This window comes from Haliotis cracherodii, unplaced genomic scaffold (genome assembly GCF_022045235.1).
Source record: "Haliotis cracherodii isolate W230 unplaced genomic scaffold, xgHalCrac1.p SCAF_1, whole genome shotgun sequence".
NCBI lineage: Eukaryota > Metazoa > Mollusca > Gastropoda > Lepetellida > Haliotidae > Haliotis > Haliotis cracherodii.
The window spans coordinates 51,467,440-51,493,103 of NW_027266264.1; the positions used below are offsets into that span (position 1 = coordinate 51,467,440).

At 43.9% G+C, this 25,664-nt stretch overlaps 2 protein-coding genes across 3 annotated transcripts; one reads left to right on the top strand and one right to left on the bottom strand.

The window, feature by feature from the left end:
• The first annotated feature begins 1,675 nt into the window (after positions 1-1,675).
• Positions 1,676-22,565, top strand: LOC139465352 (nidogen-1-like). Of its 2 annotated transcripts, none has more exons than XM_071247059.1 (11): positions 1,676-1,807; positions 3,498-3,746; positions 4,462-4,630; positions 5,210-5,337; positions 5,879-6,032; positions 6,183-6,301; positions 15,336-15,473; positions 15,975-16,112; positions 16,573-16,617; positions 19,127-19,205; positions 21,369-22,565. In XM_071247059.1, the coding sequence occupies exons 1-11, from the start codon at positions 1,696-1,698 to the stop codon at positions 21,541-21,543; spliced, it is 1,506 nt and encodes a 501-aa protein (XP_071103160.1). In that variant the 5' UTR covers positions 1,676-1,695; the 3' UTR covers positions 21,544-22,565. The 2 variants fall into 2 exon arrangements, with proteins under 2 accessions (XP_071103160.1, XP_071103167.1); XM_071247066.1 differs by having other exon boundaries at positions 16,573-16,596.
• A 1,786-nt stretch (positions 22,566-24,351) lies between these two features.
• Positions 24,352-25,299, bottom strand: LOC139465367 (transmembrane protein 53-B-like). Its single transcript, XM_071247078.1, has one exon. The coding sequence runs from the start codon at positions 25,297-25,299 to the stop codon at positions 24,373-24,375; it is 927 nt and encodes a 308-aa protein (XP_071103179.1). The 3' UTR covers positions 24,352-24,372.
• Between the last annotated feature and the right edge of the window lie 365 nt (positions 25,300-25,664).

Sequence of the window (25,664 nt, forward strand, 5' to 3'; positions counted from 1 at the left end):
CATTGCTGGCTGTTCTGAGTGGCGTGCATTCTCACATATATCGTAATGTTTTTTTGTCGTTTACCGCAATATTATATGGCGAGCGTCTATAAATAGCCTGGACCAGATAAACTAGTTAATGATTTTATGTGCAACGATCCCCGCCGTCGTCCATGACCAAGATGGGTGGTCGGGTAGCCTGGTGGTTTAAGCGTTAACTCGTCACGCCGAAGACCCGAGTTCGATTCCCGACATGGGTACAATGTGTGAAGCCGATTTCTGGTGTCCCCCCGGCGTGATATTGCTGGAATATTGCTAAAAGCGGTGTAAAACCACACTCACTCACTCACCAAGACACTTAGCCTGACCACTCGATTCATATGTACCGGTAGTCGTCTCGTACGACCATCATAGTTTGCTGGGAACCTATTCCAACCTGTAAAATGTCCACGGAGTTGATATCGAGTTGTATAACTCTATGTATACATGCGTGTGCACATGCGTGAGGGATTGTATTGCTTAGAAAAATGCGCCATGTAAATACGGACAAGTGGTATCCACACACAGCTGGATATAAACTCTCAGATGACAAGGGGTATTGTCTAGAGCGTGCGGGCATTCCTTGCAAGTATGGTTAAGGTTCAAATTCCACTTTATTTCCCGGCTAACTCACTAGGATGTAGGAGGGTGGGGGTGGCATGGTCGTCCCTTGTGCATGCCGAAAACCTGTGGTCGTGGGCTCGAATCCCAGTTCTCCCTGATCATGTTTCTAGGTTTATCAGCACCGTACCATTCTCGTGGGTATCACTAAAGGGGTAAATGTCTAAGGTCTTCGTCACTTCTGGCTTTCCTCCTACGCTGACACGCCCTATATAACTGAAAAACTGTTCAAAGCGGCGTTAAACCAACTCAGTCATTTTTATTCTATAATCCAATCTATCGATTGTCTTATTGGGACTCTAGATACTACTTACATCATAAGGACACAGGAAATCGGCACTAGACAGTTATTATAATATACATTATAATTATAGTTTTTCGATTGAAGATAACACGGTTATTCAGGGCCCGTTTCACATAGCGATCCTAGTTCTACGATTATCGCAACACCTGTACTGTAACGTTGACTTACGGCAGTTGCAGAGCTGAGATGGATTCCTGAAAGGGGGCCATGGTCTTTCGAGACAGATACTGTGTGACAAATAGATTTGTTTGTTTGTTGTTTAAAGCCGCACTCAGCAATATTCCAGCTATATGAAGGCGGTCTGTAAATAAAATCGAGTCTGGACCAGACAATCCAGTGATTGACATCATGAGCATCGATCCGCGCAATTGGGATCGATGACAAGCATCAACCAAGTCAGCGAGCCTGACCACCCGATCCCGTTAGTCGCCTGTTACGACAAGCATAGTCGCCCTTTATGGCAAGCATGGGTTGCTGCAGATCTATTCTACCCTGGATCTTCGCGAGTTGTGACCAATAGATAAACGCCTGAATGCATTACGGGTATGAGAACGGCTATCCAAACGGGTATACATAATTGTTACTCACATTACAGGGGTGACATGTGTGTGATATTACGAGCGAAACGCTCTAGTTCCCTCTTAAACAATATGCTGAGACATGCTGGGTAGATGGTCACGAGACATGAACCAATAGGGATTGACAAGGAAGTAAAATGCACATCCGGGGTATTTGGTGTTCTGTTGTTTTGCATGTCAGATATCAAGCCATGGTTTGATGCAACACTGAAACAATCAAGAGCCATGATTTTACAGTACATGATTATTGTGTGTGGTTTGTTACCCTGGATAGCCACTGGTCAAGGTAATATGACTTTTTCACAGCACACCTTGTCCCAAATTGAGCATCAAATGTATCGGACTTAAGAAGGGGGCTGCCATCATTTATTTACGAATTGCATTCCTTTCACCCGTGGTGAGAAAAATAATCATGAAATATTTCGCACAGATATGTTTCAAGAACTACTGCATGATAATTTATGTTTCCATTTGCATGCACACTAGTTTATAGCATTTAGCGAAGTAACTGATATTACCTTGAATTTGACATATTTAGAAGAGTCAGACAAAAGCATGATTAACGTGTGTTTTGGGATACGTTTTCATAACAAGAAACTGCCATGACCAAGGCATAACCCAAGTTTACTTTGGGTGACCAGTGTAAGCACATCAATGACTGACCTACGTCATACGACTGTTGACCTAAGTTGCTCCTTGGGGTGCATTACTCTCAGTGAGCCTCCAAATAACGATCTCCTTAAAGCTAATTGGTTTCATTTATTGATTCAATCACGAATAAAAACATGTTGATGCATATAATTAACTAGGAATTGATAGTACATGCGTATCATTATATGCGTCAGGAAAATTCAACTGTCTTTTGTTGACATAAATACATGTCAGTTTGATGTTTTACACTATATTTTGAACGTTTTTTGTCGTTTTACATGCATTAAGTAGAAAAGGGATAGTGGTGAGCAATCAAACACTTGTTAACCTTTCATAGTCGTGTGTAATAGCAATATACTGTTACATGGCTGTCGTGTTTCTCCTTCTCTTAACAGCCGCGGGCACGGGTGGCCCAGTCGTCTAAGGCGCCGCGATTCGCTGTGCAGAGTTGCCTCCCTTGGGCACGCCAGAAACCTATGATTGTGGGTTCGAATCCCGGTTCGCCCCGATTATGTTTCTAGGTTTGTCAGCACCAAACCTGTGATCGTGGATTTCACCAAAGTGGTAAACGTCTGAGACCTGCATCACTTCGGGCTTTCCTCCCACATTAAGCTGACAAACCGTGATATGACTGGAATACTGTTAAAAGCGGCGTTAAACCCAACTCACTCACTCACTCATATTTAATTGTGTCATCTGTCATCAGTATATGATTAATATGATCTACTTGTATATAAATTTGGGTATTGTTTTGTGTGTGTGTGTGTGTGTGTGTGTGTGTGTGTGTGTGTGTGTGTGTGTGTGTTATATTGAAAATTCCAACTGCGCAAACACGTGGTATGTTTTCATTCTTTAGTTTGAACCCTTTAAATCGAGGTTAACTTGTCATAAAGTCCACGCGCAGTTTATCCTTTTTTAACGACCTGACGCAGCAACACATTATGCCAAGGACTGTCAAAAGTAAATGAAAATGAGTCCTTGCTTTTACGACTCTCAAACTGTGCTTGTCTATTTATATCTATCATGAAAATAATGCCAATTTTCTTGTATTTTGACCATAAAAAGACTGTCCTCCATGTCTTGGTCGCTCTCAAAAGTGTGTATTTGTGTGTGTATGAGTGCGTGCGTGCGTGCGTGCGTGCGTGCGTGCGTGCGTGTGTGTGTGTGCGTGCTCCTGTCTGTGTTTGTGTGTATGCGTGTCTGTGTGTGTTTGTGTGTTTATGTGCGTGTGCGTGCGTGCGCGCGCGCGCGTCTGCATATGTGCATTCGCGGATGAAGTCGGACAAATGGTCGGGCCCTAACAATATTCATATGTGTGTCCTCAGCTGAGTCTCCGCAACTCGTGGTCCTGCTGACCGATCTGGGTAAGACGGGAGAACTTGGGTTTCTTCACAAGATCAACCTGCATGATTGGGACACTGGCGCCCTCAACATTGCCAACATGCTGCGGCCCACGGCCATAGATGTCGACAGGACACGCCATCACATCTACTGGACTGATGTCAAGAACTATCAAATACGACGAGCAGACTTAGACGGTGGAAATGATCAGCTGATGGCCTCGTTAAACACATGTAAATATGTTTGTTGCATTTATTCTATATGTAAACTATACAATTGGTGCTCTGTTTTTCGTAACTGGATCACCCTGACATCAACAATGTGAGCTTAACGTGTAATGTTTTGTGTATCGCCAAACTATTTGCAATAGTTAGCATCACTGCGTGATTCTTTTAAAAAGATAAAAACCATGACATTGCTGTATTTCAACATTTTCAAATCAAAGTAGTTTGGTGTTATTTACACGCGTTTTTCAAATCAAACGTTCTTGGCACAATGTCCTCAGGGGTTTATAAAGTGAACAGATTCACATTTTGGAAATTTAAAACTGATCGATCCATCGGGAATTACTGTCTGTATTTTTACCACATAATTAACTGAATAAACTACTGCATGTAGACTTGATCTTGGTATGATTCACGCTATGACTCATGATGCGTGATCCTATCCGATGCTATAAGCATGATTTATGTGAAAATGAATAATCTGAGCCCCATAAGGCTGGAAAAAGAAAAGGTTGTTCTTAGATTTTACATACAACAAATACGAAAAAAAATTTTTCGGCTCATCCCTACAGAGAAAACAACTCCATCTTGTGAAGCTGCACACACCCCTAAACAGTTGGTCCCTTAATTTGTATTGCAGTAAAAAGAAAATTAATATTTTCATGCTTTTCACTGTAACTGTAATCCTTTAGCTGTCGTTAATGAAGTGACATGCCATTAGCAGCATCGAACCCTGAGGGTATAACACTGGACAGCCAGACCAGGCAGGTGTTCTACACGGACGCTGGAGCAGACATCATCGCCCGCATCGAGATGGACAGTTTACAGTCGACCGTCATCGTAAGCACCGGTCTTGATAAACCAAGGGGGATTGTTGCCGACACGAACTACAAGTAAGACCGCAACAAGAGATAATTAGGTCTGTAGATATCCGGTATATGTCAGTGAAAGTGTGTAACAGAGAATTAGGTGTAGACCAAGTGTATGTTAAGTCAAAACCAGCTGTATTCTTGCTGTATGTCAAGTGTATGTATGTAAGGTGTTTGTGTGTTACAGAGAATGGTAACGCTGATCTGATAGGTGTGTGTCAAGTGTATGTCAGGTGTAAGCCAGATGTATGTTAGGTGTAGACCAGGTGTATGTGAAGTCAATACCAGCTGTGTGCCTGCTGTATGTCAAGTGTATGTATGTAAGGTGCTTGTGTGTTACAGAGAATGGTAACGCTGATCTGATAGGTGTGTGTCAGGTGTATGTCAAGTGTATGTATGTAGGTGTAAGCCAGATGTATGTTAGGTGTAGACCAGGTGTATGTGAAATCAATACCACCTGTGTGCCTGCTGTATGTCAAGTGTATGTATGTAAGGTGCTTGTGTGTTACAGAGAATGGTAACGCTGATCTCATAGGTGCCCCAGGCACAGGACGTCAGTAAAAGGTTTATGACAGGTGTAGGCCAGGTATTCACGTGTTTCAGGAAGCTCTACTGGGTGAACAAAGGAAACTCGCCAAAGATCGAGACATCTGATTACAATGGAACCGCAAGGGCAACTTTGGTTTCGTCTGGACTTGCACAACCCAACGGTATCACCATTGACCAAAAGGGTGAGACTTGTCACCACTATTATCACAAAGTTAGATCCACAATAAATGAACATTTTGATACCTCATTTTTTGTCGGAAGATATGGTTAAAAAGGGGATCGGGTGGCACAATGTGTGTCATCTTACCAAGGCGACATTGAGCGTTGCTCAAACTCTACACGGGCCAGGACTTCTTTGCCTTGATTCACAAATGAACATATTAGAGATTAGAGTTGAGGCAGGCGCGGTGCTACAAGCTATTTGTAGTTCAATGCTGCGGCGTTAAAAAACATTCACTCGTAAAGGTAGCTTTCGAACTTCCATTTCACAAAACGGCTTCAGTGTAGCTTGTGTAACAAAAGCAGGGGGCACTTCGGTGTTACCAGATCAATTCTTCGTTTGCGAGATAAGTTGAGCCAAGATATTGCAGAATGTGACTTATTGTGATCACGTATTACTTTTGGTCTTTTGGTATGACTCGATGAAATTCTTTTATATCATAGGCGTGTCGTTGGTCACCTGTTGTGATCCCAGGCAGCTGTTGTGTAACATGTATATTGTAGGTGGCCGCCTGTTCTGGACAGACTCAGTTGGTTACATTGAGTCCATTTTTACGAATGGCACGCAGAGGAAGAGACTCAGAAGCGAACCAGGACGACAGTTCTTCTATATTTCCCATTTCAATGGCTTCCTATATTACACCGTGTGGAAGGAAAGGTAAAGAAAGTTTGTATTATTCAATAATAAAGATTGAAAACACAGCGGGTATATCTCTTGCATATAATAACGCAGGGTATGGCTATGTAAAGCAAATAATTAAGATTAATAGAAATTAAATATAGATATATATATATATTATGGTTGCAGGTCATTCTTCCAGATCCACGAAGATGGGTTGTATATGAACATCAAGCTCACGGCGTCAGAAGTCTACCTACCGCTAGGTATCCACGTGTATTCCCCGAACGTGAATGCAACAGAACTAGGTACACATTGTATTCCTAATATAGAAGTCACTCAACTCACCACAGCTGAAAAGGGTTGTGGTGAGTGGTTGGTTGGTTTAACGCCGCACTCAGCAATATTTCTGCCATATGACGACGGTCTGTAATTAATCGAGTCTGGACCAGACAATCCAGTGTTTGTCATCACGCAATTTGGATCGATGACATGCTTCAACCAAGTCAGCAAGCCTGATCACTCGAGTAGTGGTGAAATTTCTGGGTTGTGGGGAAGAATGGCTGGGTGATAGTGAAAAGCGGATGGTAGATGCTGGGTGGTGGTGAGTAGTGGATGGTAGATATTGGGTGGTGGTGAGTAGTGGATGGTAGATGCTGGGTAGTGGTGAATAGCAGATAGTTGATACTGGGTGGTGGTGAGTAGTGGATGGTAGATGCTGGGTAGTGGTGAATAGCAGATAGTTGATACTGGGTGGTGGTGACTAGTGGATGGTAGATGCTGGGTGGTGGTGACTAGTGGAAGGTAGATACTGGGTGGTGGTGACTAGTGGATGGTAGATACTGGGTGTTGGTGAGAAGCAGATAGTTGATACTGGATGGTGGTGACAAGTGGATGGTAGATGCTGGGTGGTAGCGACTAGTGGATGGTAGATGCTGGGTGGTGGTGACTAGTGGATGGTAGATACTGGGTGTTGGTGAGAAGCAGATAGTTGATACTGGGTGGTAGTGGGTAGCAGATGGTAGATACTGTGTGTTGGTGAGTAGCTGATAGTTGATACTGGGTGGTGGTGAGTAGTGGATGGTAGATGCTGGTTGGTTGTGATTAGTGGATGGTAGATACTGGGTGGTTGTGATTAGTGGATGGTAGATGCTGGGTGGTGCTGAGTAGTGGATGGTAGATGCTGGGTGATAGTGAAAAGCGGATGGTAGATGCTGGGTGCTGGTGAGTAGCGGATGGTAGATGCTGGGTGGTGGTGGTGAGTAGCAGATAGTTGATACTGGATGGTAGTGATTAGTGGATGGTAGATGCTGGGTGGTGGTGATTAGTGGATGGTAGATGCTGGGTGGTGGTGAGTAGTGGATGGTAGATACTGGGTGGTGGTGAGTAGTGGATGGTTGATGCTGGGTGGTGGTGAGAAGCGGATGGTAGATGCTTGGTGGTGGTGGTGAGTAGCAGATAGTTGATACTGGATGGTGGTGATTAGTGGATGGTAGATGCTGGGTGGTGGTGATTAGTGGATGGTAGATCCTGGGTGGTGGTGAGAAGCGGATGGTAGATGCTTGGTGGTGGTGGTGAGTAGCAGATAGTTGATACTGGATGGTGGTGATTAGTGGATGGTAGATGCTGGGTGGTGGTGATTAGTGGATGGTAGATGCTGGGTGATAGTGAAAAGCGGATGGTAGATGCTGGGTGGTGGTGATTAGTGGATGGTAGATGCTGGGTGATAGTGAAAAGCGGATGGTAGATGCTGGGTGGTGGTGAGTAGTGGATGGTAGATGCTGGGGGATAGTGAAAAGCGGATGGTAGATGCTGGGTGGTGGTGAGTAGTGGATGGTAGATGCTGGGTGGTGGTGAGTAGCGGATGGTAGATACTGGATGGTGGTGATTAGTGGATGGTAGATGCTGGGTGATAGTGAAAAGCGGATGGTAGATGCTAGGTGGTGGTGAGTAGTGGATGGTTGATGCTGGGTGGTGGTGAGTAGCGGATGGTAGATGCTGGGTGGTGGTGATTAGTGGATGGTAGATGCTGGGTGGTGGTGAGTAGTGGATGGTAGATAATGGGTGGTGGTGAGTAGCGGATGGTTGATGCTGGGTGGTGGTGAGTAGCGGATGGTTGATGCTGGGAGGTGGTGAGTAGCGGATGGTTGATGCTGGGTGGTGGTGAGTAGCGGATGGTAGATGCTGGGTGGTGGTGATTAGTGGATGGTAGATGCTGGGTGGTGGTGAGTAGTGGATGGTAGATACTGGGTGGTGGTGACTAGTGGAAGGTAGATACTGGGTGGTGGTGACTAGTGGATGGTAGATACTGGGTGTTGGTGAGAAGCAGATAGTTGATACTGGATGGTGGTGACAAGTGGATGGTAGATGCTGGGTGGTAGCGACTAGTGGATGGTAGATGCTGGGTGGTGGTGACTAGTGGATGGTAGATACTGGGTGTTGGTGAGAAGCAGATAGTTGATACTGGGTGGTAGTGGGTAGCAGATGGTAGATACTGTGTGTTGGTGAGTAGCTGATAGTTGATACTGGGTGGTGGTGAGTAGTGGATGGTAGATGCTGGTTGGTTGTGATTAGTGGATGGTAGATACTGGGTGGTTGTGATTAGTGGATGGTAGATGCTGGGTGGTGCTGAGTAGTGGATGGTAGATGCTGGGTGATAGTGAAAAGCGGATGGTAGATGCTGGGTGCTGGTGAGTAGCGGATGGTAGATGCTGGGTGGTGGTGGTGAGTAGCAGATAGTTGATACTGGATGGTAGTGATTAGTGGATGGTAGATGCTGGGTGGTGTTGATTAGTGGATGGTAGATGCTGGGTGGTGGTGATTAGTGGATGGTAGATGCTGGGTGATAGTGAAAAGCGGATGGTAGATGCTGGGTGGTGGTGAGTAGCGGATGGTAGATGCTGGGTGATAGTGAAAAGCGGATGGTAGATCCTGGGTGGTGGTGAGAAGCGGATGGTAGATGCTTGGTGGTGGTGGTGAGTAGCAGATAGTTGATACTGGATGGTGGTGATTAGTGGATGGTAGATGCTGGGTGGTGGTGATTAGTGGATGGTAGATGCTGGGTGATAGTGAAAAGCGGATGGTAGATGCTGGGTGGTGGTGATTAGTGGATGGTAGATGCTGGGTGATAGTGAAAAGCGGATGGTAGATGCTGGGTGGTGGTGAGTAGTGGATGGTAGATGCTGGGGGATAGTGAAAAGCGGATGGTAGATGCTGGGTGGTGGTGAGTAGTGGATGGTAGATGCTGGGTGGTGGTGAGTAGCGGATGGTAGATACTGGATGGTGGTGATTAGTGGATGGTAGATGCTGGGTGATAGTGAAAAGCGGATGGTAGATGCTAGGTGGTGGTGAGTAGTGGATGGTTGATGCTGGGTGGTGGTGAGTAGCGGATGGTAGATGCTGGGTGGTGGTGATTAGTGGATGGTAGATGCTGGGTGGTGGTGAGTAGTGGATGGTAGATAATGGGTGGTGGTGAGTAGCGGATGGTTGATGCTGGGTGGTGGTGAGTAGCGGATGGTTGATGCTGGGGGGTGGTGAGTAGCGGATGGTTGATGCTGGGTGGTGGTGAGTAGCGGATGGTAGATGCTGGGTGGTGGTGATTAGTGGATGGTAGATGCTGGGTGGTGGTGAGTAGTGGATGGTAGATACTGGGTGGTGGTGACTAGTGGAAGGTAGATACTGGGTGGTGGTGACTAGTGGATGGTAGATACTGGGTGTTGGTGAGAAGCAGATAGTTGATACTGGATGGTGGTGACAAGTGGATGGTAGATGCTGGGTGGTAGCGACTAGTGGATGGTAGATGCTGGGTGGTGGTGACTAGTGGATGGTAGATACTGGGTGTTGGTGAGAAGCAGATAGTTGATACTGGGTGGTAGTGGGTAGCAGATGGTAGATACTGTGTGTTGGTGAGTAGCTGATAGTTGATACTGGGTGGTGGTGAGTAGTGGATGGTAGATGCTGGTTGGTTGTGATTAGTGGATGGTAGATACTGGGTGGTTGTGATTAGTGGATGGTAGATGCTGGGTGGTGCTGAGTAGTGGATGGTAGATGCTGGGTGATAGTGAAAAGCGGATGGTAGATGCTGGGTGCTGGTGAGTAGCGGATGGTAGATGCTGGGTGGTGGTGGTGAGTAGCAGATAGTTGATACTGGATGGTAGTGATTAGTGGATGGTAGATGCTGGGTGGTGGTGATTAGTGGATGGTAGATGCTGGGTGGTGGTGAGTAGTGGATGGTAGATACTGGGTGGTGGTGAGTAGTGGATGGTTGATGCTGGGTGGTGGTGAGAAGCGGATGGTAGATGCTTGGTGGTGGTGGTGAGTAGCAGATAGTTGATACTGGATGGTGGTGATTAGTGGATGGTAGATGCTGGGTGGTGGTGATTAGTGGATGGTAGATACTGGGTGGTGGTGACTAGTGGATGTGAGTAGCGGATGGTAGATGCTGGGTGGTGGTGATTAGTGGATGGTAGATGCTGGGTGGTGGTGAGTAGTGGATGGTAGATACTGGGTGGTGGTGAGTAGTGGATGGTTGATGCTGGGTGGTGGTGAGTAGCGGATGGTTGATGCTGGGTGTGGGATGGTAGATACTGGGTGGTGGTGAGTAGCGGATGGTAGATGCTGGGTGGTGGTGAGTAGCGGATGGTTGATGCTGGGTGGTGGTGAGTAGCGGATGGTAGATGCTGGGTGGTGGTGATTAGTGGATGGTAGATGCTGGGTGGTGGTGAGTAGCGGATGGTTGATGCTGGGTGGTGGTGAGTAGCGGATGGTAGATGCTGGGTGGTGGTGAGTAGTGGATGGTAGATGCTGGGTGGTGGTGAGTAGCGGATGGTAGATGCTGGATGGTGGTGATTAGTGGATGGTAGATGCTGGGTGGTGGTGAGTAGTGGATGGTAGATACTGGGTGGTGGTGAGTAGTGGATGGTTGATGCTGGGTGGTGGTGAGTAGCGGATGGTAGATGCTGGGTGGTGGTGAGTAGCGGATGGTTGATGCTGGGTGGTGGTGAGTAGCGGATGGTAGATGCTGGGTGGTGGTGAGTAGTGGATGGTAGATGCTGGGTGGTGGTGAGTAGCGGATGGTAGATGCTGGGTGGTGGTGAGTAGCGGATGGTTGATGCTGGGTGGTGGTGAGTAGCGGATGGTAGATGCTGGGTGGTGGTGAGTAGTGGATGGTAGATGCTGGGTGGTGGTGAGTAGTGGATGGTAGATACTGGGTGGTGGTGAGTAGCGGATGGTTGATGCTGGGTGGTGGTGAGTAGCGGATGGTAGATGCTGGGTGGTGGTGAGTAGCGGATGGTAGATGCTGGGGGATAGTGAAAAGCGGATGGTTGATGCTGGGTGGTGGTGAGTAGTGGATGGTAGATACTGGGTGGTGGTGAGTAGTGGATGGTAGATGCTGGGTGGTGGTGAGTAGCGGATGGTTGATGCTGGGTGGTGGTGAGTAGTGGATGGTAGATACTGGGTGGTGGTGAGTAGTGGATGGTAGATGCTGGGTGGTGGTGAGTAGCGGATGGTAGATGCTGGGTGGTGGTGAGTAGTGGATGGTTGATGCTGGGTGGTGGTGAGTAGTGGATGGTAGATGCTGGGTGGTGGTGAGTAGCGGATGGTTGATGCTGGGTGGTGGTGAGTAGCGGATGGTAGATGCTGGGTGGTGGTGAGTAGTGGATGGTAGATACTGGGTGGTGGTGAGTAGTGGATGGTAGATGCTGGGTGGTGGTGAGTAGCGGATGGTAGATACTGGATGGTGGTGATTAGTGGATGGTAGATGCTTGGTGGTGGTGGTGAGTAGCAGATAGTTGATACTGGATGGTGGTGATTAGTGGATGGTAGATGCTGGGTGGTGGTGAGTAGCGGATGGTAGATGCTGGGTGGTGGTGAGTAGTGGATGGTAGATGCTGGGTGGTGGTGAGTAGCGGATGGTAGATGCTGGGTGGTGGTGACTAGTGAATGGTTGATGCTGGGTGGTGGTGAGTAGCGGATGGTTGATGCTGGGTGGTGGTGACTAGTGAATGGTAGATGCTGGGTGGTGGTGAGTAGTGAATGGTAGATGCTGGGTGGTGGTGAGTAGCGGATGGTTGATGCTGGGTGGTGGTGAGTAGCGGATGGTAGATGCTGGGTGGTGGTGACTAGTGAATGGTAGATGCTGGGTGGTGGTGAGTAGCGGATGGTTGATGCTGGGTGGTGGTGAGTAGCGGATGGTAGATGCTGGGTGGTGGTGATTAGTGGATGGTAGATGCTGGGTGGTGGTGATTAGCGGATGGTTGATGCTGGGTGGTGGTGAGTAGCGGATGGTTGATGCTGGGTGGTGGTGATTAGTGGATGGTAGATGCTGGGTGGTGGTGATTAGTGGATGGTAGATGCTGGGTGATAGTGAAAAGCGGATGGTAGATGCTGGGTGGTGGTGATTAGTGGATGGTAGATGCTGGGTGATAGTGAAAAGCGGATGGTAGATGCTGGGTGGTGGTGAGTAGCGGATGGTAGATGCTGGGGGATAGTGAAAAGCGGATGGTTGATGCTGGGTGGTGGTGAGTAGTGGATGGTAGATGCTGGGTGATAGTGAAAAGCGGATGGTAGATGCTGGGTGGTGGTGAGTAGCGGATGGTAGATGCTGGGGGATAGTGAAAAGCGGATGGTAGATGCTGGGTGGTGGTGAGTAGTGGATGGTAGATGCTGGGGGATAGTGAAAAGCGGATGGTTGATGCTGGGTGATAGTGAAAAGCGGATGGTAGATGCTGGGTGCTGGTGAGTAGTGGATGGTAGATACTGGGTGGTGGTGAGTAGTGGATGGTAGATGCTGGGTGATAGTGAAAAGCGGATGGTTGATGCTGGGTGCTGGTGAGTAGTGGATGGTAGATGCTGGGTGCTGGTGAGTAGTGGATGGTAGATGCTGGGTGATAGTGAAAAGCGGATGGTTGATGCTGGGTGGTGGTGAGTAGTGGATGGTAGATGCTGGGGGATAGTGAAAAGCGGATGGTAGATGCTGGGTGGTGGTGAGTAGTGGATGGTAGATGCTGGGGGATAGTGAAAAGCGGATGGTTGATGCTGGGTGATAGTGAAAAGCGGATGGTAGATGCTGGGTGCTGGTGAGTAGTGGATGGTAGATACTGGGTGGTGGTGAGTAGCAGATAGTTGATACTGGGTGCTGGTGAGTAGTGGATGGTAGATACTGGGTGGTGGTGAGTAGTGGATGGTAGATGCTGGGTGGTAGTGATTAGTGGATGGTAGATGCTGGGTGGTGGTGATTAGTGGATGGTAGATGCTGGGTGGTAGTGATTAGTGGATGGTAGATACTGGATGGTGGTGAGTAGCAGATAGTTGATACTGGGTGATGGTGAGTAGCGGATGGTAGATGCTTGGTGCTGGTGGTGAGTAGCAGATAGTTGATACTGGATGGTGGTGATTAGTGGATGGTAGATGCTGGGTGGTGGTGATTAGTGGATGGTAGATGCTGGGTGGTAGTGATTAGTGGATGGTAGATACTGGATGGTGGTGAGTAGCAGATAGTTGATACTGGGTGATGGTGAGTAGCGGATGGTAGATGCTTGGTGCTGGTGGTGAGTAGCAGATAGTTGATACTGGATGGTGGTGATTAGTGGATGGTAGATGCTGGGTGGTGGTGATTAGTGGATGGTAGATGCTGGGTGGTAGTGATTAGTGGATGGTAGATGCTGGGTGATAGTGAAAAGCGGATGGTAGATGCTGGGTGGTGGTGAGTAGCGGATGGTAGATACTGGGTGGTGCTGAGTAGCAGAAAGTTGATACTGGGTGGTGGTTATTAGTGGATGGTAGATGCTGGTTGGTGGTGACTAGTGGATGGTAGATGCCGAGTGGTGGTGAGTAGTGGGTGGCAGGCGATGGGTTCTGGGTGCTGTACGATTACTGATTGTAAGTGGATAATTGGTGATAGAATGGTGGCTGATTAGTGATAAATATACCCTTCAAAAACTGAAACGCAAAGCCAGATTTGTGTAAGGTGGGAAAATACATTTATACGAGTAGCCGTACAAGGTTTTGAGCCAAAATGTTGTGGAGAAAACACTTGGTGATTGTAGTCATCTTAGTTACCGGTACATAGGAAAAGTCCAGGGTGAAGGTCAACTACTATCAATAACGCGTATTTCCCCCGTTGGAATCGATAGCGGTCTGACAACTCCTGCCCATGGAAGAGATGAGTATGCAAATCACATCCTGGGGAATGGCCTGCAACGCAAAAGTCAACTGCTGCAACGTCTGAGATTGTGGTTGATGTCGGCGTAGCCGTCTATCCAATTCATTCCACAGGAGCCCTATCGGGTTCAAATCGGGGAGAACGTTGTGGTCGTGTAGACAGGTTCTTGTGATCCGTGTCGTATGCGATCGAGCATTGTCCTGCTGGAATACACTAATGTCGTTGGCTGCAATTGGGAGGACGTTTGGTAGGAGAATTTCGTTGATGTATCATTTAGCAAACTGCCTTGGATAGGGACCAAACCTGTCCTGTCCTGAGAGATATCCGCCCACATCATAACGCTACCCCAACAAAACCTGTCCACTTCCTGTACGCAGTTTCCGGCGTAACGTTCTCCCCGACGTCTGTAGACCCGTGTTCTTCCATCCCCTCGATTGAGGAGAAATCTTGATTCATCTCTGAACCAGACATCTCACCATCGCATCGCATGGCTGTGGTCGTCCTTTCACGTAGTTGGCGCAGTCGGATGTAGCGATCTTGGGTCGGGGTGGTTATTCTTGGTCGTCCCGACCTTGGCCAATTACTTGTTGACCCATGCTGTTGAAACCGATCCCACAGCCTTGTGATGGGCGCTACATTGAAAACCCTGGCCTATGACGTTGTTTCTTTGCACTTCTGTTAATCTTGGCATGTTGTTGAACTGTCACTGTTCGATTCACGCTAATGCTCGGCAATCAAAAACCCTGCACTTTAATACCGTTCATAGTGCTGCTTCACGTGCAGTGCGTGCAGCTCCGTGGCTTTTGTTAATGCACTGGGTGCGTTTTTCCGAATCGTACGTGTTTCTCGACTAATGGTTTGCATGTTCTTGTTGTGATCATTTTAATCACAAATTGTCACTGACACTACAACACATTAAACCTCTTCATTTTGCACCTCTTGGTCCGCTAGTTTTGCGTTTACGGCCAAACATATCTGTATTGCGTTTCTTTCTTTGAAGAGTATATATGCTAGATGTTATATGGCGGATGGTGGTTGTGAAGTTAATGAATGTTTGGTGGGGTTAGTAACTGTAAAACTGCCAAACCAAACTCAGTTTTGACTTTGATGTTTCAGCAACTGGTATGCATTTGAACGGTACTTGAGTTTTCTTTCTACACTTGCAACCTGTTTTACAGCAACTTGTCCGGATGGTCGGTATGGAACAGCATGCACGGAGTGTGGACAGTGTTCACAGGGGCAGATCTGTGAGAAGACCATTGGCCAGTGTTTCTTAGGCTGTGCGGCTGGTTATAAGCCACGAACGTGTTCACAAGGTTAGGCTTAATACAAATCTGTGGAAACGCAATAGCAAATATTATCTTGGTGTGAGATAATACAACGTGGTTTTTATATTCTGATTTAGTTTCTTTGGTTTGTTGTTTAAAGCTAAGACATTCCAGCTGTTATACGTCGGCCTGTAAACAATCGAGTCTTGACAAGACCAGGGTTACAATGACACGAATCAACCAGCTCAACTTTATGATATTAAAATCAACGTCCGTCTGGGTACATTGACACTGAATGAAACAAGGTACGGAGACTATCTTATCAATTTAGTCGCCTCTTGTGACTCGGGGAAGGGTGGGGGGGGGACTATTCTAAGCAGGAATACCCTCCAGGCATCAATACTGACAACCGTTCTCAGAAACACCCACAGCCAATCAATGTGTATCCTACCCAGAATGTTTCAATTCTCCTGAACCCAAATGTTGTTCAGCATCAGTAAAGCATATTCAATGTCCATTCCACGTAACAGTACATTGTTTATATTGCAGAGTGCGACCCTGGCTTCTTTGGTGAAAACTGCAAATCATCTTGTTCCAAGTGCCGGACCGGAACTTCGTGTGACCACGTGACTGGCAAGTGCCCGGATGGATGTCAGACCGGATGGGAAGGAGACTTATGTAATGTTGGTAAGACGATAGAGATGTGACGTAAAACTTGTGTCAAATGTCACAGTGAGAAACACTGACGAGATCTACATGTATATATATTTGATTCAAGTCGGAAGTGTCAGTTAAAATAATTACATGTATTAATGTAGGGGGAAGGGGACACCGTAAAAAAGACACATTTCATTACTTTAATCAGAACTTTGAATTCTTGCGCTCAGAAATGGTTCCAGTATATTTCATTCAAGTCATTCAGTGAAAGTGTTGTCTTCATATTTAAATTTTCTTATATTAGTAAATAATCATGTAACTTAAAGAGCTTGTTAAATGAAAAATCTATGACTACCCAGGTTGCTTTTTTTTCCAAAATTTAAGTAGCTGTAAACTATTTGCCACGAAATTTGCAATAAGACTCGTTCAACTTAACCCTGGAACGGGTCAGGCAGATGCTGAATGAATGATCTGTGTTGTCTGTTTTCAGAATCAGAATCTGGACATTCGATGGGTACATCATTTCTTACAACGGGTAAACTGCATAGGGGTCGACCATTATATATTATCCTGGGCTGAATAATATTATTTGTTTTCACAACACAAATTTCCCTGGCCATGTCCAGATAACATTGGTTTTTCTTTAAAGTTGAGTCAAAAGTAACCTTTTTCAGTATTTTGTCCTTGAACAAACGTCACCCTCATTACAGCACCAGAACATCAAATGGTCGGTTCCTAGGGCATACCCAACACTCACTTAGTTCATACCTTATGTTCGCTTTCACACCTTACATTCACTTAGTTCATACCTTATGTTCGCTTTCACACCTTACATTCACTTAGTTCATACCTTATGTTCGCTTTCACACCTTACATTCACTTAGTTCATACCTTATGTTCGCTTTCACACCTTACATTCACTTAGTTCATACCTTATGTTCGCTTTCACACCTTACATTCACTTAGTTCATACCTTATGTTCGCTTTCACACCTTACATTCACTTAGTTCATACCTTATGTTCGCTTTCACACCTTACATTCACTTAGTTCATACTATATATTCACTTAGTTCATACCTCATATTACAATTATCAGCATCATTTAATATGCAAGTCATTCAAATTATATTTTGTTTGTTAGTTCACACCTTATATCCACATAGTTCATACTTTTGAATTCACTTAGTTCACAGCTTATATTCATTTAGTTCACACCTTACATTCATTTAGTTCACACCTTATATTCACTTGGTTCACAGCTTATATTCATTTAGTTCACAGCTTACATTCACTTATTTCACACCTCATATTCATTTAGTTCACACCTTGCATTCATTTAGTTCACACCTTATATTCACTTAGTTCACAGCTTATATTCACACCTCATATTCATTTAGTTCACACCTTACATTCATTAAGTTCAAAGCTTATATTCACTTAGTTCATACTATATATTCACTTATTTCATACCTCATATTACATTTACCAACATCATTTAATATGCAAGTCATTCAAATAATGTTTTTTTGTTAGTTCACACCTTATATCCACATAGTTCATACTTTTAAATTCACTTAGTTCACAGCTTATATTCACTTAGTTCACACCTTACATTCACTTAGTTCACACCTTATATTCACTAAGTTCACACCTTACATTCACTTAGTTCACATCTTACATTTTTTTAGTTCACACCTTATATCCACATAGTTCACACCTTACATTCATTTAGTTCACACCTCATATTCACTTAGTTCACACCTTTTATTCACACCTTGTATCCACATAGTTCACACCTTATATTCACTTAGTTCACGCCTTACATTCACTTAGTTCACATCTTACATTTACTTAGTTCACATCTTACATTTACTTAGTTCACAGCTTATATTCATTTAGTTCACACTTCATATTCACTTAGTTCACACATTACATTCACTTAGTTCACACCTCATATTCACTTAGTTTAAACAACACATTCTCTTAGATCACACCTGATTTTCACTTAGTTCACAATTTATATCCACATAGTTCATAACTTTAAAATTCACTTGGTTCACACCTCATATTCACTTAGTTCACACCTCATAGTCACTTAGTTCACACCTTATATTCACTTGGTTCACACCTTATATCCACATAGTTCATACTTTAAAATTCACTTAGTTCACACCTTACATTCACTTAGTTCACACCTTATATTCACTTAATTCAGACATAATCACTTTGTTCACACCTTTTATTCACTTTGTTCACAACCTATATTCACACCTCATTTTCGCTTAGTTCATACCTTACATTCGCTTAGTTCATACTTTATATTCACTTAGTTCATACCCTATATTCACAGCTTATATTCACACCTCTTATTCGCTTAGTTCACAACTTATATCCACACCTCTTATTCGCTTAGTTCACAGCTTATATTCGGGGCGGTCGGGTAGCCTAGTGGTTAAAACGTTCGCTCGTCACGCCGAAGACCCGGGTTCAATTCCCGACATGGGTACAATGTGTGAAGCCCATTTCTGGTGTCCCCCGCCGTGATATTGCTGGAATATTGCTAAAAGCGGCGTAAAACCTCACTCACTCACTCACAGCTTATATTCACACCTTATGTTCACTTAGTTCATACCTTATATTCACTTAGTTCACACCTTGTATCCACATAGTTCACACCTTATATTCACTTAGTTCATACCATATATTCACTTATTTCATACCTTATATTACATTTATCAGCATCATTTAATATGCAAGTCATTCAAATTATATTTTGTTTGAAAAATGGTATTCACCGAAGTAACCGAGGTATTGTCAATGTCATTCCAAAAGACGTTAAAAGATAGCTCTTGTTGTTAACCTGCCTGGCGCTCGGCATTAAGGGACTAAAATATGGACTGGTCGGCTCGGAGTCAGTATACTGTGACTGAGTGGACACGCACGCACGCACTCACACAGAGTAAGTGCATCAATCAATGTGTCGTTAAGCAATGATCCAACAGATATATGTCTACAATATTTGCCATATGCTGATCATATTTCAGGACTAATCATCGGGATCGCTGCTGGAGGAGCTCTGGTCGTGGTCATCGTGGTCGTAGTCGTTGCTGTGTGTGTTGTCAAGTACGTATACTACTGAAGGAATGATAACTGATTTTGTGCCAGTGTTAGGTTCATAGCCAGTGAATGCAAAACTATAACTCAAATGCAAAATATATCAGACGTCAATGCCAGACGAGTGGGTGTTTTTTTGTATTTTGTAGAATAAACTTAGCATAAAAATCGCTCAGTGGAATGGGAAAGGGTCCATACCAAAGGTATGGGCGTTCCACAAGGTTGTGTATCGTCAAAATCGCTTTGTGGAACGGTACTTATTGCATATATAAAGGTAGGCGACAGTTCTTTAAAATCCTGTTGTCATTCAGTTATTTTTATACCTTACCTTATACCTTATATCTCTTAAATACAATTTTGCGTGAAAATCTGACGACACATCCATAGGAACTTTCAATCATATGTGATTTCTCTATCTCGAAAATGATAATCGGATAGTTCACAGTTCCAAACAATAAAACCACGCTTATACAGTGTTGTGGATATCTTAAATATCCTGTCATGTTGAGTCAAAAGTGTTGACTACCGAGGGTATTTGTGTTATGTGGCGTTTTTCTTTTGCGAAGACCGAACTTTCCGAATCGAGGTGGTACACAAATTGTTTTAGACATGTGACTGCCACAAAACTACCGCGCATCCTTCATGCACATCGGGGCGTCCTAAAGTACTCACGGAAATGATAAAAAACTGTTTTTTCGATCTCAGATTTTAAATAAATGCAGTTAACATACAAAATATATAGATATTCAAACAACTCAATTAGTACTAATTGGGCCCTGGCACAAATACAGCGTATCAAAGGTTTTTATGTCTTTTTACACGTAAAAGTGTGTACAAATATGAACAAAACCGACTTTAGTGAAACTGAGCATAACCAGGTGTTAGTAGATCAAGGTGAATGTCCATGACCTATGGCACCTTGATGACAGGTGAAAACAGGTGCTTGAAACCCACGTGCATGTGATTTGTCAGTGATTAGAGATTTGTGAGAGGCATTGTGGGATAGTGAATCATCGTCAAAATATCAGAACATAAAAGTAACATATTCCCTTCTCAAACAACAACTTACATGTCATTATTATTATTATGTACATAAACATAGCTGTTATTTTTATTGTTGTTTTGATAACTTTTTTCCAGGCTAATTTCCATAATGCCTATAGCCTGTTTCTGCCATGTCAGTTTGGACTTAGTTATATTTTTGCATGTTGAAAGTGCCTACAAATTACCTCCTGTAAAGTACATTTTGTATTGAGCACTGAGATACAATTAGCAAATCCAGACTAGTACTTTTCCAGTTGTTTTGTTATTTCGTATTTACATCTACGTAATGCTTTGTGTCGATTATTAAATCCATCAAAACAGTTTTTTTTCATTTCCATGAGTACTTTAGTTCGCTCATGGTTCAGCTGGTGCGTCGTCCTATGGAGGTGTCCTCAGATTGCAGAGATGTATGGTGTTGGAGTACTAGGTCTTACCTGAGTGGGGTTGGGTTAACATGCAATTGTGAACGTGTGGTACAGGGTTAAACCGGTTGTAGGTGGGTTAACATGCAGTCGTGAATGTGTGGTACAGGGTTAAACCGGTTGTAGGTGGGTAAACATGCAGTCGTGAACGTGTGGTACAGGGTTAAACCGGTTGTAGGTGGGTTAACATGCAATTGTGAACATGTGGTACATGGCTAAACTGATTGTAGGTGGGTTAACATGCAGTCGTGAACGTGTGGTACAGGGTTAAACCGGTTGTAGGTGGGTAAACATGCAGTTGTGAACGTGTGGTACAGGGTTAAACCGGTTGTAGGTGGGTTAACATGCAATTGTGAACATGTGGTACATGGCTAAACTGATTGTAGGTGGGTTAACATGCAGTCGTGAACGTGTGGTACAGGGTTAAACCGGTTGTAGGTGGGTAAACATGCAGTCGTGAACGTGTGGTACAGGGTTAAACCGGTTGTAGGTGGGTTAACATGCAGTCGTGAACGTGTGGTACAGGGTTAAACCGGTTGTAGGTGGGTAAACATGCAGTCGTGAACGTGTGGTACAGGGTTAAACCGGTTGTAGGTGGGTTAACATGCAATTGTGAACATGTGGTACATGGCTAAACTGATTGTAGGTGGGTTTACACTATTCTGTTTGTCTGATGTGTTCATGGTACAATTCACTTTATTCACAGGAAACGCAGAAGGCCTAAGGCTGAAGAAGGAGAAGTGTACACAGAGATCGGTCCACTGGACAAAACGTTGGATGAGAACCAGTATACTCCTCTAGGGCCTAGTAGGCCCAACTCTTATGTTGAGATATACACTGTGCCCGAGCAGAGTGCCCAGTACACTAAACCTTCCTGGTAACAGTATTAGCGATGCTTTCTCTGGAGTAACAGTTTATTGTTGCCTGTAAATAGTTACCCTTCGTACGAATATTTTTCAAAGAGGGGCTTTTTTTAGAATCAACCAATTAGTTGTCCTGGCTAGGCTGGATGTAGGTCACAAAATAAAAGCAATAAACATGATTCAATCGAGGCCATGCCTATCAAAAGAAAAGGTTAAAGCTTAAAGCGTTATTGATCTCTGTCACCTCTGTATTTAGGGATATTTGAATATTCACACTTGCACTACCCTCTCTCCTACTAATCATCCACGGACCATTTCATCTGCACAGCTACTTCTGTTGTAGAAGACATTGAGTAGTAGCCTTAGTACAAGCAGGCTACAGATCAACAACCTCCGTTATGTTATAAAATATATTTGTTCATACCACATACATGCTGCAGATATAATTTGTATACCATGTATACTGTTTCATGAAATAGTGGCGGAGTCAATCTATATGTCAACTATTGCTGACAAAATGGATCAAACTAGATGAGACTAATGGTGATATCTTGTTGGAACCAGGCACTGGGTGTGTACCATGTTTTACATTCTCACATGTTTAGTTATTAGTTCGGAGTCAAGTGAGCTTCTGGCTAAAACTCTGTCAGTTTTGTTCATTTATACTGATCTTTCAATGTGGCAAAACCAGATCAGATGGTTTGGGTGACAGACCAGTTGCTATTCTATAAGCATAAAGTGAGCTAGAGAGTACGGTTTTACGCCGCTTTTAGCAATATTCTAGCAATATCACAACTGGAGTCAGCCAGAAATGAGCTTCACACATTGTTCCCATGTCGGGAATCGAACCCTGGCGAGTGAACATCTTTACCACAAGGCTATCCCCCGTCCCCTATAAGCATGAACACATCACATGTAATGCTACTTCAAATAAGCAGAGCAGAGTGTCACTAATATTAATGATCACATGATGATGAGAATGTATCAGAACAACACTACATATTTGTCATGATTTTTTATATTGCATAAATATCCTATTAATAAATAATAAACATATACTCATATATTTATCATGTTACTATCAATGAATATTATATAAATATAACTGAGAAAACATATATTGTGACTGAGTCAGCAATAATTAAATAATATCACAGGCCAGTGGTTTGACAGCATGAGCACCAATCCATTCCTTTGTAGTACAGTTAGGGACCAACCATTTGATATTCTTACAGGGATTGCGGATGGGATTTTATTGAAAATATTAAAGTGGCCCAAAAATTCTTGAAAACTATTATTATGCTTTTGAAGAAAATATGAAGTTGTCACAAAAATGACATTGCTGCAAGGTAACTTTTGGCATATTTAGGCTCCCTACAATACAAAAGGGTCGGTCCCTTACAATGGGTCACAAAATGTAATTCTCAGTTTAAACTGCCCTCATGGATAGAATTGGATTTTATGGTGCGTGCGTGCATGCGTGTGTGCCACTCACTGCAATATTCCAGCTATATATCACCGTCAGCGGTCTGTAAATATTATCCAGTGATTGCCATAATGAGTATCAATCTACGCAATTGGGATATGATGACATGCATCAATCAAGTCAGCAAGCCTGAACACCCAATCCCATTTGTCGCCTCTTACAAGCTTAGTCGCCTGTTATGGCAAGCATGGGTTGCTGAAGACCAATTCTACCTCAGATCTTTAAAGGTCTTGTATGTGTATGTGTGTTGTTTAATGCTGCACTCAGCAATATGCCAACAGCCATAAATAATTGATCTGAACCAGATCAATTCAGTGATTGATAGTATGAGCTGCAATTCCTGTGGTAAGCATACAATGCTGGGGACAAATTCCAACCCAGAATCCCCACAGGTAGATGTTATGGGACCCATTCTGTCCCAGGATCAACAGATAGGATATCAATGAGCAATGCAAACTATGTAGAGTAGAATTTCGAGTGGGCACAAGCCGAATTTACACTGTTAGGGTTACATATTGATATCGACCTAGATAATATGGTGGAAAAAACTATGAAGACAAAAAGTAAATATGATACAAAAAGAAATGAATGTGTGGTAGGTTCGAACACTCACACCTCTTGGAAGAAATACAGTATTGAAATCCCTATTGTTGCCTACATCAAACCATCTCTTTTTGGCATTGCCAAACCCAGCATGTGATACCCTGAATATCTACAAACATTATACTTTGAATTCATTTGTGAAGGTAAACCAGACAAAGTAAGACTAGATATTATGACCTTTATCCCAAAACATGGGGGAAAGAAGGTACACCAAATTAAAGAAACTATCACTGCTCAAACAGTTAGATGGATTTGAAGGTTAATATTTGGCAGTCAAAAGTGGGCAGTTATTTCAGTCGATTGCAGGATTTGCAAGCATGTGCACCACCAACTTGGTGTCAACAGATATTTTTCAAACCTTTTCATGTTTCTAATCAAGGTGCTCAAATGATGTGATGCGCTTCGTGATGTAAGACCCATTTTATCACAATATAGATCTTGGTTATCGATCAGATCGTCTTGACTTGGCGCCGCCATTTTGATTGAGGCAAATGCAAGTCATGTGAGAGGAGGAATCTGATTGGTCCATAGGAGAGGCATAGAAGGGACATAACTCATAATAGCCACTGGTGGCGCTATGATCGAGCCTGGAAAATAACCCACATGAACAAAAACATTAAACATGCTAAACGCCATGAACATTTTCACACAAAAACAATCTGTCAACAATGGCCAATCTTCTTAAGCCACTCTTACAATATGAATCACATTTACAGTAATACTAATTCTACGAGATAATAAGTACATTACAGGTATATTCACAGAACTTTGTCCACCAGTTTTTGCCACACTTGTAAGTACTCCTCTGGATGGTGCTTGAGATGTGCAGTGTGCTGGGATACTTCCCAGCTCTTGGCTTCAACCTGGAACTTGGGTATGTTCTCCCTCCAGTTCCTCAGCATGGACTCCATAGTAGGGACATGGCACATGGGGTCGTTCTCAGAATAAAAGAATATCGTTGGAACTTGAATTGGTTTTTCTATAAACAGAGCCACTAACCGATCATATTCATCTTTTGTGTTCTTGCTTGTTGCCCTGTAATACATATCCACCACAGGGTAAACAGCCTTCTTGAAGACCACATTGGGAAGAAGAGTGACCATCCCTTCTGTCATATTTTTATAAGAACCTATAACAATACTATCAAACACCTGTCCTATAACCCGGTCTCTGAACATGCCATATAGCTCTGGATGGCGGTCAGCTAAAGTCAGACAGATAGTATAGTTGAAAGCACCTATGGAGAAGGCATGAATTAACAACTCATCCTTGGTTTTGCGTTCCACAAAGAGATAGTTGAATATTTCTTCAGCTAACTTGTAGCCCACTGGTGGCCACAGGAAGTTTGACAGTCTGCCTGTAACTGTCAACACATCTAGACCAATGTCATGATACAAAGCGGAGTACTTTCTGAGCTGGTTAGGCTTGGCATACAACCAGTCAAATAACAGCACCAAGGGTTTCTCTGTTTTCTTTGTGTTCGAATTGGAAGTTACTGAGTTTGCTTCCAGCTCATTCAACAACAGATGCTTAGACACTCTTGTAGTTTTAACACTTTGACCATATGTTGAATAACAGCCAATTCTGGAAACATGCACTGCTGACAATCCAGCTCCATGTCTGCGTGTCTGCCAAGTCTGTCTGATCGATGGCTGCTTCACAACATACCTTAACGTCAGAAACATCCTCACACCGAAACCGGTTTCTGTCTACTGATATCGGCAGCTTAAATATGTGCATGGGCATTTAGGCTGAGGTGCCAGTTAATTGAGGAACCTGAAATATTGGATACACCATTTAGTAACAATCATGTGACTACATCATATGGATATTCGCAGCTTTTTAGGTTGAGTAACAGCTACCTTTAATCATCCAATGCAAAATTCTCTTCAACACCAGCTGTTAACCATAACTCTGCTATATCACTGTAAATGTAGGGATTTTATTTCCAATAAAGTACAAGAAACTGCCACAAAGGTCCTACAGTGAAATCAAATATTGTCACGAGTACAGAGGTGTGTGTGTGTGTGTGTGTGTGAGTGTGAAATGC